Raw genomic sequence first — 13578 nt, forward strand, 5'->3', positions numbered from 1 at the left:
TAACCAAAGGTTAAACTCATGCAGGCCTTCCAAACATATTAAAATGATATTAACCACAAAGAAAAGTATATATTCAGCGACAGTGTGTCATTTTTATACATACCTTTGTACACATACCTAGACACCCTGCTTTGGCCATAACCACAAACGTAACTCATCACTTTAAGACAACGGGCGTCAGCTGAATTGTGTATTTTTTGGTAGTTTTGTGGCTCAGGAGTTGATAAGCTAATCTTTTTTATAAGGGGGGGGGGGGGGGGGGGGTTTAAAAGCATGCAAACGTGAATCAGCACGTGAAGCAGAGAAATCATGGATACCATGTATAAGTGGGCAGGTGAGTGGTTTGGGCTACAGCATCTCCACGTAGTTCTCTGGAATGAGGCCTCTTTTTCCCTCTAGCTCCCCCTCCAACCAGCCTGGCTCCTGGGAGACAGTCACTGTGTGGGGGGGGGGACACACAGCAGGTTGGGGGTCAGGGGGAATGAGACTGGGGAGTGGGGGTGATTTGGGGGTAAACGCCAACAAAGAAAACACGCAATCCTTATAGCAAGCTACTGTATAGGGTTTGTAATGAACTTTATAACTAATAACTAATATAACGCTAACGAGGTTCCTTTCAATCAAATATACCATACATACATATACACAACTAAATAAACAACTCTCCCACTAAAATACCATGTGGAAAACTGGGTTTTAAAAATGCATAATCAAATGCATAAAGGAAGAGCACAGAACAGTGTGCTGAGAACAGTTTTAAGTTGGAAGTGTGCTGTACTGGACCGAGATTAGATGAGACCCATGCGGTAAACGCAACAGAAAGACACATGAAGCAGATTACTTTTCGGTTGCAGCAGCCTCTTCTAAAGGATGTGCTCTAGGAGTGGGAGGGGAATGTCTGAGCAGAAATGCACAGACTGTACCTCAGCCAGTCCCAGGGACGCCTGTACAGGACACACTGACTCTGTTCTCTCCTCAGCAAAGCCGTTTTACGGTGCCTTAATTACTCAGCAAAAACAGCTGGTGGAAAGTGTTGGTAAAGGTGACACAATGGGGACACAGGTGTGTAGCTAGTCAGATCTGTTTTGCCAAGGTGCAGTTTAAAAAAATGTTCTTATTTTGTCTGTGAGGGTGTGAGGTCTCCATGGCTGGACGGTGGGCAAAGTTTGCTGCTTTAGCTCCAGAAGCAGTCCAGGTGAGTGAGACGCATCTGATCTGCCTTCACAGAGATTGTGTTAGAAAAGTTTATCTCTCGCTCAAGATCAACACAAGAGAGGATCCTCAGACCACAAAAAATCACAGTGTGAACATAAGATCAACAGATCTATAGAACATACAGAACTGTGATATGGAGAGGGGACCTGGATAATATACACAACCATGTTATGGGGAGGGGACTGAGAGAATATACAGGACCACGTTATGGAGAGGGGATGCAGTGAACCCACAGGATCACAGTATGGACAGCCCTCATGGCTCTTCATGCCAACAGGCCACCTTGTCAAACTTTTCAGAAGGACTCCAGAGGAAACCCTCGGTCCAGTTTATCAGGTTCTCCACTCGTCACAGATCAGACGTCCTGCCGGGGGTCAGATTCAATATGTTAGCGCTTCTGAGCATCAGTCCGGCGGCGATGGTAAAACTTACCGTCGAGAAATATGTCCCCGACCTGGAAGGAGAGCTCGGAGTGGTGCTCGGCCTCGCACGGGTAAACTGCCTTGGCCCTCCTGTTTGAGAGGCTGACAAACAAATACAGTCTGGGTGCCGGGTTTGGAAGGAAATCTACAGCTCAGTGTGGGGGAAGACGCTGAGACTGAGATAGCAGGACCAGGGAATGACACACACAGTCCGCCAGGTTCCTGCTGAAGAGATTTCCCCCTGCAAGCCTGTACCTGTGTCCCCGAATCTCACAAAAAGGCCTGGACCAAGAGACTGGAAGGAAAATATCACTGTTTATACAATAAAGGTAGCGGCAAAAAGCACACACTGCCACAGATATCACATCACAGGGGAGGAATCTCATTTCTGTTTTCTAGCATTCCTATGCACCCATTCACCCCTTGTTTATTCAATAACGTTCGACAAAAGAAAAAAAGCTGCCAAAGGATTCGAGCTATATCAAAATATGGTTATTATTTTAGACTCTGAGAGGCAATTCATATCAAACGGCACTGGCAAAACTGTAGGAATTTTTGTCTCCTTTGTAATATTTATTTCAGCTGGCAGCATTTCTGGGCAGAGACTGCCTTCAATATCTGATAAATATTTCATATATTTCCTGACAAAGTTTGTGAGCTCTGAGAAGCCCGAGACGTGAAACGTCACCCAGTGATCGACACTGATTGACTTCGGGGGTTTGCGCTGGGGACAGCGACTGACTTTGCATGCCGCATACGGAGATTGATATCAAAGAGGTGCGAAAGATAAAATGAATTTATCATGTGCTGAATCAAACAACCAGATCACAGTACCCGTCAGAGCCTCAGTTTGTCTCCTCACAAACCTGTAGATGAGTGAGGGACTGAGTGAGGGCGTGGAGGAGAGGAGAGAGTAAGAGAAGAAAAGTATAAAGGAGAGAGTAAAGGAGTGAGTAAGTGAGTAGAGGAGTGATTGAGTGAGTGAGTGAGTGAGTGAGTGGAAGAGATAGTAAAAGAATGATTGAGTAAAGGAGAGAGTAAGGGAGTGAGTGAATGGGTGGAGGGTATCATTACTGATGTGACGTTTATAAGAATGATTGCTTTTGGCAATACTGTTATCACTGAAACAGTCATGTCAATAAAACATTTGAATTTGAATTTGAATTTGAGTGGAGGAGAGAGTAAGGGAATGACTGGGAGTTTACCTCTCATCATGTTTGGCACCATCAGCAGTCGCAACTAGGGGCGTGGTTTTGGGTACGGTCTCATGCTTGGCACCATCAGCAGCCGCAGCTAGGGGCCTGGTTTTGGGTACAGTCTGAGAGGCGGAGGAGGAGGTGGAGGAAGAGGACGAGGAGGAGGAGGTTCCTGAATTCACCCATGATGCCGCCGAGGTTCCGCCTCTGAAAGTGCATGAGGCAAAGCCATGACTTCGTTTTTCTAAATCACCAACATTCCAGGGGCGTCAGATGTCAGAAGGTACAGGAACTGACCTGCTCACTGTATTTCAGTGCTGCCCTGCTTACACTGGCAACGAGCAACTCTTTTTTTTTCCTACTGACAGCACTTTACTGAGTCCCTGACCTAAATTAACCAAATCTGGCTGCACATGGATTACAAAGCTGGCTTAGTCATGCATTGCTGTGCCAGGATTGGAATATTATTCACATCATTTTGAATAGAAGGAAAGATATACACAGATGTAGTAGCATAAGCATGAAATGCAATGTAGGTTTATAGAGCTCTTCCAGCTTTCCTCTTTCAGTGTGCTAGCTAGCTAGGTTTTCCACTGCATTTCAAAAACACCCATATTTGGCTATGTTTTGCATTAATCCTGGCATTTGAAGGTACACAGCCACCCATGCTTTCTGTGATGTTTAAAATTAGCAAAACTAACAATAGCTATGCCTATCCAACAATTACATTGCTAAAGAGGTTAAGAATGTGTTACAGGGGGATTTGGGTGATCTATACTTGGATCTATGCTTCACGTATTATGGACTGAATCCTTCTGTAACGTTTACATCTTCCTCACAGGTTCAGCAGTGGTCAATGCAACTACATTACCTAGTGAGCCAAATAATTGTATTGAGGGACACGCTCTGTGATGCATGGAGACAGAAGACAGGCCCCTAAGAGTCACAGCAGAGGAGAGGCTCTGAGTCACAGAAAGCTTAAGGCCATGAGAATGGCGGCGGAGGAAAGTCCCTGACGAGCCGTGTGGGACACCGCCGGTCGCTGGAGCCTCTCGGAGTCTGGCAGAGGGGAGCGAGCTGCAGTGTTTTATCTGGAAGAGGAACAGCGGGCCTCGCATAGCCAGCGGAGCCAGAGGAATCACACAGGCGGATTCATTTTGCTCCTCTTATCCCCGCGGCTTCACTCCCTACCACTTTGTTTTCAGCCCTCGCAGGACGTACAATAACGTTTTATGGAGGATTACAAGTTTTATACATCAGATTTATTATTCCCAGTAGTTCTCAGCATCTGAGTCTGAATGGCTGTGAGCCGTTTAGCTCATATACCCTACACAAAAATTTGCTGAATTTCAGGTGTGGAAAAACATAACGAGCTCATTAAGAGGGTTGTGATGTTTAGAAATGAGACATTAACTGGGTTAATTTGGAGTGAGAGTGCCACTAGCAAAGTGGCTTCCCACCCGTGCACTATAACTAGTGCTCTAAGCCGCTAGTGATAGTAAGTTTGCATTTTCTTGTACAGTATCTGTTCCTTCTCCCTTTGGCAGCATCTGAGAGAGTGTGAGAGGGAAAAAGAGTAGGAAAATGGAGAGTTTTAAAAATGCATAAACCAACAAAAACTCAAGCACCTTCAAGCACTCAAGTGTCAAATTCAAGAACCTTCACAGCCTTCCGCATTCAAAAACAAGCAGATCCAAGGTTCAAGGAGCTGTGCGAATTCTGCAGGTGATACTAAGCAGCAGGATGGGTGTGTAAACAACGAGTAAAACACCAAAAAATACCGCTGCTGCTACCACTTACAATCCAGATCCAAATTAAATACAGAGAACATTCACAAACCATACATAATGTTCTCTGGGGCTTTTGAAAACACATTTCATTTATTTAAATATAATTTGCGAGTAGGTAGTGCTAGTGTTTAAAAATTAGACTGTTCAAAATATGTGCGGCGAGTTAAACATTCTGAATATGCAGACATAGCAGCATTAGCGACCTCTGTCCTCAGCCTCCGTAAAGCTGCACATGAAGACCTGTGAGCCAGACTAAAGACACAAGTTCACAATCACCAGTCCTGTGCAAAGACTTCATTTAGAGAAAAATAACCCCATGAGAGGCAAGAGCAGCTCAGCATAAAAACACTCGTCGGTTCGCACTGCGCTCCAGAAACAGTGTGACGTTTATACTGTAGAGCGGTTCATATTGTACTGCTGTGTGGTTGCGGAGTTTGACAGAGCCAGGATTACTGGACCAGTGAGTTTGATTTTCATCAGCACTTGTACAGTGCCAGGTTCTATAGAACCAGTGTGTTGAAAATTCAACATTAAACCCATTCAGTTTCTCTTTTGTCTTAAATACGTGATGATATTGTAGGGTGATCAAACAATTTGCTCTACAGTATTTCGGTTATAGCTGGCTATTAACTAACCAGCTGAAGTTTTGGCCAGGATATCTTTTCCTCAAATAACAATATATTACCATATGCTTCAACAGTCGTTGTTTACCTAGGCATGGTTATTCTCAACGTTATGTTAAAAAACTGAATAAATAAATATGTATCCATGTAGGAATGTAAAAAATGTTAGGGTATAAAGCTCCTTTGAAAAGGCTGCTCCTGAAAAACCTGAGTTTCTGGCCCCCATAGAGACAGTAATGACGGCCATTACAGGGATCAGCGGTGGAGGATTTGCAGGGCACCGTGGGAGTGGAACTGGCAGCCCCTCCCGCTCCGGCCCGTCACACTGCGTGATTTATGCCTCTGCAGCCTCAGCCGGTCCTCCGATGCCCCTCATCAGAGAGGGGACCGGCAGTACACCTCTGCAGGAGCGCCTCTCATTAACCTCCTACTGTCTGACTCGCAGACTGCCTGCTCATCTGCAACCGTCCCGGACACAACACGCGCTGGCTGAGATCTCTCTCACAAACACACACGCATTCGTACACGGTCTGAGGCATAACACACTACTCTCTTTCTGTCATTCTCTCTCCATCTATCTCCTTCTCTCATGTACACACATACACACACAAGACATGCATGCACGTACACAAGTACACACACACTCACACATGCATGCACACACATGCACACACACACACACACACACAAAACATGCATGCATGTACACGTGTACACCCACATACACACACACACACACACACACACACACACACACACACAAAGTCCCAGGAGTGCCTGTATTTCTGTACCTTTTGATGACACGATGTCACTCTTATGAAGACGAACACCCTTCATCCGAAAACAAAACCAGGCTCCCCTTCACCCCGCTGTGCTGTTAGCCATGTAGAGCTCACTGTGGGAAGCTCTGGGGCTAATGGATATTTAAATTATTATTTTATAGAATGCTTACTTACAAAAAATATCACAGAATGGATTACAGTTGCTAGCGGGGAAATCGCTTTTCCAAAAATAAAAAAAAAAACATTTTAGAATAAAGCCAAACCGAAGAAAAAGGGTTTAAATTAAATGGAGTAAAAATAGCATTAAATACAAAATTATACATGGAGCTCTTTATACTTACAACTGAGAATCAAATTAGCTATTTACACAGACTCTATGTGGTAACGAATTATAAGGAAAAAAATACACAAAAAATATGTTGTTGGTCTCCACCTGGCTCTGCTGTTGCACATACATTATGTGCTTATGTTACCTGTATAAACTTAATGCTTTCATCACACAGACTGTACAAGAACTTTATGCTGACAAAAGTCACACAGGAAGATAAAGTGTACCCTCACATTCTCACATGCAGAGCATCAGGACTGATAAGCGCAGGTCCACTCCAATACAGCCCATTCAACCAAACAAAACACAAACAAATAGAGAAAATCAGCATTCCTGACGCATCAAAGTGTCTGGGTTTGGGCCTTGGTGGCTACCTGTAGGGAATCTTTTACCCGTCTGCCTCAGAAAAGCCAGACAGCCTTGCGCTGAAGCAACATCGCCTCACAGAGATAGTTATGGCTGGACAGCTCCCACAAATAGAGTAAACAAGATTAGTATCGTCCAGAGTCAATGTGGTTTACCAAGGTAAAGCATATCTCATCTCTCAGCAGCTCATTAACAGATAAGGACTGAGATTATCACTTCCACACAGTCCTTCTCTGCCTCCGTCCTGCGGTTTGGACCCGTGGTATGTGATGATAGGACTGCAGGGATGACATCAATGGCACCTACCAGCCAAGCGGACATTAGATGGACAGTGACACAGTCACACCCTGTGCCCACTCTAACTGAAGCTCTCACATACGCATAAAAGAGGCACATTTTCCTCTAGGTAGAAATGAGTGAGAGTTTTCAACATTGCACTGTTGTGATTAGTGTCTCAGAAAAACACGCCGCCTTTAAACAGACTTCTACCACACAACACCCTGCCTTGCCCAAATGTACAGCATAATCCAATTACGTTATTGTTGATATTAACACACAATGTTTCTGTGTCACCCATAACCACTCACAGCTGACCGAGTGCTGGAAGCTGCAAAAAGAAAAGCCACCAGTTAAAGTGGAGGTAGAGACAGAGAGGACAGACGGTCTATAACAGACGTACAAGGTGGCACTGAGAGGCACTTCGGCTCAGTTTGAGAGGGAATGACAGGGTCACCGCCCCATAAGCGTGGTGACTCACCCTGTAACCCCTGGTGTGAGTGGGGCCTTCTCAGAGGGGGTGTCACACGTGGAGGTGTTGGAGGACTGGGACGACACGGACTCGGTGCTACCCAGAGAGGCCTCATCAGGGATAGAGTTTGGGCAATCAGCTGTTGGCAAAACAACAATAGTGGAAGAGTGAAACTAGGCCTATGCCTCTGAATGGATGCAGCACACTGAAATGAAACAGAGGGGCTGAATGAGAATGAGGAGGGTGTTACAGGTTTGAGGGATTGGCTGTTTTTTTCCTGTGGAATCCTGTTTTTCTCAGGGCTACATTGTGTTTGGGCAATTCTGTTTTCCTTATCCCTCCCCAGAAAGTGCACATCACAGTAAGCCTTTCTGTCTGCACTGTAATATTAATGAGTGATGTTCAAACAAGGCTTAGATTCAGCTCTGAGATCTGTGTGGACGCTGACTAAACTATGAGACAATTCTGTGGACAGTGGACCACTAATTTAGCTGTTACCTAATTAACTGTATTCATTACTGTATACACACATACACACACACACACTTCAAACATATGTACTTCATCCACTGAAATCTCATCGTTCACATATACAGTATATATACACTAATTTACTGTGTGCTGCATACAATTAACAATGCATAACAATGACACTGAGCAATGAGAACTCAGTGAGTGCAGCTTCATCCTGCAGTTCTATAAAGTCCTCTACAGTCATGATTTGTAGAGGACAAGAGTATGATAATTTGCTCTAGGGTTATAGCACAGCTAGTCCAATTATGAGTGTGTTCATTAGCACATAACCTCTACGCCACATAACTTGGAAATGGATGGCAGCCCTGATGGAAATTCACTATGACCCATCCAAGTTCACAAATCCAAGCTACCTTTATAAGTAGAAACCCTCCAACAAGCTCCATTATGATATAGGGACACCTGGAACTCAGAACTCCTGTATTAAATGTGAAGATTAGATGTGGAACAAGTTACAGATGGCATTGGTTGAAGAATCAATTACCATATTAAGACCTGTGAAGTTGGATGGATATAACTGTGATTACATTCGAATGTGTGGTTAAAAAAGCCCACTTTTAAGTATATGTCATTGTTTTGGCAAGGGTAAAGTAGGACAAGCCAATATCTGAAATCAAACTGTGTGCAATCATCCATGCCATTACAGTTGAGGATACATCTGCAGCATTTAATAAAAGATTCAATCTACTAAGTGCCACGAAAACTGCCTGACTGGAAGATTTCCAGAACTTGCACACATTATGCAGAATTATGCATAAAGGCCTATTGTCCTGAAACCACATAGAAAACTATTTTTGTTCATAGTCACAATATCTTTATTACATTGCCAACATATTGTTAGCACATTTGTTCCCATTTCTTGTTTTGGCAACATCATTATTTCCATCTTTGAACAACTTTAAGAAATATAATAAGATTTCTATAAAACATCAACACAAAATTTCGTCTTTAATTATCTCAAGGCTGAAAATCTGATATTTCTGGCGCTGAGAAACGCAGCGTAGGTGAAATCCAACACTAGCCGAAAGCTAGATGTGTTACGACTCTTCTCTTTTCAAGCTGTGTACTCAAGGTGCAGATGAATATCTGGATCAGCAGTCGCCGACCACAAATTTTAAATCTCGCTGCGCTATTCTGCGGGTTGAAAGCCCATTGTAAAATCATTATGCTCGACCCAGACGGGAGACACAAAGGTTAAAAATGGATTGTGCGTTTCATCCAAAAAACGTCAACGCCACATAATACATCCTGGCAGAGGGTGAGGAGAGAAATCTGGTGAGCAGATTTAGTTCCCTTTATTCACGGGTGGGAGAGGGTGTGTGTGCACTACCCTTCTGCTGTTAAGTTCACATTTTCCACCTTGCCTGGCCCTGGGTTCAAGAAAAGACACAAACAGACCAGACACTTGCCTCCTCTTAAGCAGACACACATCACTGGGGGCGGGGCTGTAAAGCAGGCGGGTGGATCTTACCTCCCTGGATGTCCTGCACCTGTGGATTGTAGACAGCGAGGGGCCTATTCTGCCGGCTCTGCTTCTTGGCCTGCCTGGCCGACGCGGTGAGGGACGGTGCCGGTGTCGACAGGGATGTGTTGGGGGCGTCTCCAAAAATCTGGAGTCACAAATTTACAGGCGTGAGAGTGGAGTGGAGGCAGGGCTCTGACCCCTTACCCCAATGGAGGAGAAATGGAGTCCTAGAGTGAGCTCATGGTCCCAGGGCAGGGAAAACAGTGGGATGGGTAACTAATTTTTCCTGTAAACACCAGTCGCACCCACACACTGAGTGCTCAGCCAACAAGAGAGTCACAGAGGCAGGTACAGTAGAGTGTGCTGGAATTAGGAAATCGGCATAAAAGACAGCCATGACAGCTTTGAAGTGACTATGAGTAGGAGGTGATAAACAGCACTTCGATACTCGAGGGCACATATTTATTTTGACCCCGAGAGGAAATGCTATGCAGAAATCAGAATATCAATTAATCAAACCATGTTTTCAATTAGTCAGTGCTTATGTGTTGCCTTCCTCTTCTAGCTCAAGTACATAAAGACAAAGTGAGGAACTTCGACTGATCAGAGACAGGATGTGACACACCAGGAGGAGGAGGGGGGAGAAGAGGACTCTTTACTCCTGCATTGCCTCCTTTTCTGTACACATGGACCTCACTGCAAAACTGTCGACTGACAAACCCTGGGACGTCTGCCGGTATGAGGACAGTCTCTGGCAGTGAGGAGAGTGAGTCTCTGGCAGTGAAGAGAGTGAATCTCTGGCAGCGAGGAGAGTGAGTCTCTGGCAGCGAGGACAGTGAGTCTCTGGCAGCGAGGACAGTGAGTCTCTGGCAGCGAGGAGAGTGAGTCTATGGCAGCGAGGAGAGTGAATCTCTGGCAGTGAGGAGAGTGAGTCTCTGGCAGCGAGGACAGTGAGTCTCTGGCAGCGAGGAGAGTGAGTCTCTGGCAGCGAGGAGAGTGAATCTCTGGCAGTGAGGAGAGTGAGTCTCTGGCAGCGAGGAGAGTGAGTCTCTGGCAGTGAGGAGAGTGAATCTCTGGCAGTGAGGAGAGCGAGACTGTGAGAAGAATGAGCTTGTCACTGAGCGAAGTGAGTTTCTGTCAGTGAGGAAAGCAAGTCTCTGAGGAGAGCGAGTCTGACAGTGAGGGAAGTGACTTCTGACTTCTTGCAGAATCCCTGGGATTAGGACTGATACTTTAATTCGGACTGAATTCCTCTGAAATCTCATTGTTCAAGAAATTTAGTTCCAAGCAGATTGTTCAAGAATATAGAGAATAGAGAGTAAAACCAGCACACAAGGGCCCGGAAATTATTTCCTTTCTCCTCCTGTATTAAAGAGGAGCAGTGTAAATTTGCATATTGCGCAGTAATTTGAAGCAGCAGTGGTGCCGACCTCAGCGTCCGGATCTGTAGTTTATCACGATCATTACATGATTTGGTTAACCATGGGTATGGTGCGAATGGCAGTCTGAGCCTTGCAACAGACCATGTTTGCGTGTGAGACTGGACCACCCACCTTGTCCTGATGCTCAATGAGAATCTCCACCACGATGTTCTGAAACTTTAGGTCCATGATGGCGGCAACCGTCTCCTCCTGAGGTCTCATGAGCGTGGGCCCGAAAACCACGCCCAGGTTGGCCACAGTCATCAGGTTCTGCTTGCTGTGGGCTGCCACACTGGGGGAGGAAGGGGGGGGAATTCATGATGTTGACTATTTCAACAGCAATGCCTTCAGCTACATTCTGTTTTGCCATACATTTTCTATGAAATAGGATCGTCCCTCTTTTTATGGCCCGAGGGGAGAGATTATGTGCTTATCTTCAGTTTTTGCTCCCATACAGTTTATAAAAAGTAGGCTTCAGCTAAACCTTGTAATGTTAGGTAAAATTACTGTGAAATCTCATATTCTATCTAACCTCCACATGGAGTTTCAGACTACTGATCCCATTTTGGTGGGAAAACAATAATCTCCTTAGGAAATAAATCTTTAATCTCTGAGATCCCATTTCATTAAAGGCTGTGAATTGGCGTGCAGATGAGGGTTACCAATCCCAGCCTCCCCCTTTCAAACACCCCTCACCTCAGAGAGAGAGCTGTTACCTGGCGACAGCAGACCAGGCATCCCAAAGTCTCTCACCTGGCCAGGTGTTTCATCAGCAGTCCCAGAACCGCCCGGTTTTTCTCTGGGAGTTTATGGACCAGGTAGTGAATCGCTTCCACTCGAGACTCTGGGCTTGCAGACTCTGTTTATGTGTGAGGGGGATTGACACCATGTTATGAATGTAATAAATATGTACACTGCAAAATATTTCATACAATAAAACAATGTGAAGACGATACAACCTTCATTGAAATATGTTAATTACTAGCAAAAAAGCTCAGAATAAGGCATTTTATTTTTTATGACTATATTTCAATCTACAGTATTGTACTTAAATTGTGAAAGCTGTTGAAAGTTTATTTAGGCAACATTTTATGTTTTACTGACAGTATATCCTTTCAATTGCTGTTAATAATATTCAATACATTACTGTACTGTTTTAAAAATTCTCATCCTGGCATGCAAAATGAAAATGAAGTAAATCAATCTATGCAAATTATCAAAATACAGAGGTGACACTTATCAGCTAACTAACAACTTGCAATCAGTGGTTTCAACCATAAATGCTTTGACTGTTACCAACCTAACATTCCAAACCTTTTCCCTCTGAGAAGACAGCACAATCTCCTACCCCAGTATATACTTTAAAAAGTAACCATCATACTGGAGTTTTTCTGCCCACAAAGCCACACAATGCGCAAGACTTCACTGTAGGGCATGTGGGCTGTTTTACTGTGTAAACTACAGTGATGCACCGTGCAAACTACAGCTATCTCTGTATATGTAACACCAATGTGTCATTAAAGTGATCTCGGGGGGGAGGCAAGAGCAGAGGGCAGATGGAGAGGGATTCTGTGTGTATTCACTCTTTAGCTTATTTTAAAATCTTTACAGATTAAAAGTTACTTCAATAATCATTCAAAGTTCAAACCATTTAAAAGTTTTTTGGAATAAAAACTGGTCAAAAAGATGCACGCTTCAATGATTTTTTTCTTTTTTTTTGCTTCCTATAAAATAACAAAACACTCATACCCTAAAGCCTATTTGAACTGGCACTAAAATCCAAGCACAAGAGAGCAGCAAATTATATAGAACATGGGGATTCAATGTTAAGGCTCATACAAACAAGCAGAATTGAATAAGCAACTGGTTACTTTATCACAAATATGTAGGGCATTGACTCTCTATAGATGTGTAAATTCAGGTTTAAATACTTAAAGCTGCTGTGCGGCTGACTGCAACAGGACAGAAGAGATAGCCTTGCCGTGCGCAGGCTAGGCCGCATTAAGCCTCCTACGGCAAGATCATCCCCTCAAATTTGCTCACCCCCTCCAGTGTCTGACAGCACCCGCCCACACATCAGCAGCCCATTATTACGGGAGTGACAAGGGTTTCAACAGATTCTGACATCCTTCGGAAAATATCTATTACTAATCCATTTTCTCTTTCAGTGCAAAAACATTGGGAATAACTGATAAAACATTTCAGCACTATCCCATTAATGCGCAATGCGCATAAAAATTCTAAAAAAAAAAAATACCTGCAATAAATATATACACGCATTTGCATTTTTTATTACAAATTACTGTTTACCATAAATAAATCATACTGTATACAGAACATCAAAAGCGCTAAATGTCATATCCATATCCCCATATGACCTTATGGCTGGTTAAAATGGTTCTGCTGATTGGGGTATATTGAGAGAGACAGAACTGGTCTGTGATATGCTGACAGTGTAAGAGCAGCAGTCTGGCATAGCACAGCACCACAGTCGTCAAGGCGAAGAGGGATTGGCTGTAATGTTTGCTTGATTCCCCCGATACGTAAATACTAGGGGGAACGTTACAGACACATTCTTTTATGCTCAAGAACATTTTGAAGTTATTCCGCATTTTGCCTCGGTTCAGTTCAAACCTTGCTTTGCCATTGCCATATGAGGACACTAAGGCTTAATGGCAAGAGACTAAA

At 44.1% G+C, this 13578-nt stretch overlaps 1 protein-coding gene across 1 annotated transcript in view; it reads right to left on the reverse strand.

Annotated features, from left to right (window-relative positions):
• Positions 1-262: 262 nt before the first annotated feature.
• The window catches only part of LOC118769835 (rho GTPase-activating protein 10-like), a 45789-nt gene continuing 32473 nt past the window's right edge, over positions 263-13578 (reverse strand). The window contains exons 17-23 of the mRNA XM_036517179.1: positions 11644-11749; positions 11023-11182; positions 9476-9614; positions 7480-7609; positions 2843-3040; positions 1648-1739; positions 263-437 (exon numbers count right to left, since the gene is read on the reverse strand). Of these exons, the coding sequence (XP_036373072.1) occupies positions 349-437; positions 1648-1739; positions 2843-3040; positions 7480-7609; positions 9476-9614; positions 11023-11182; positions 11644-11749 (914 nt within the window). The 3' untranslated portion in view covers positions 263-348. The remainder of the gene's footprint in view (positions 438-1647; positions 1740-2842; positions 3041-7479; positions 7610-9475; positions 9615-11022; positions 11183-11643; positions 11750-13578) is intronic.

Source organism: Megalops cyprinoides, chromosome 22 (assembly GCF_013368585.1).
Source record: "Megalops cyprinoides isolate fMegCyp1 chromosome 22, fMegCyp1.pri, whole genome shotgun sequence".
Taxonomy (NCBI): Eukaryota; Metazoa; Chordata; class Actinopteri; order Elopiformes; family Megalopidae; genus Megalops; species Megalops cyprinoides.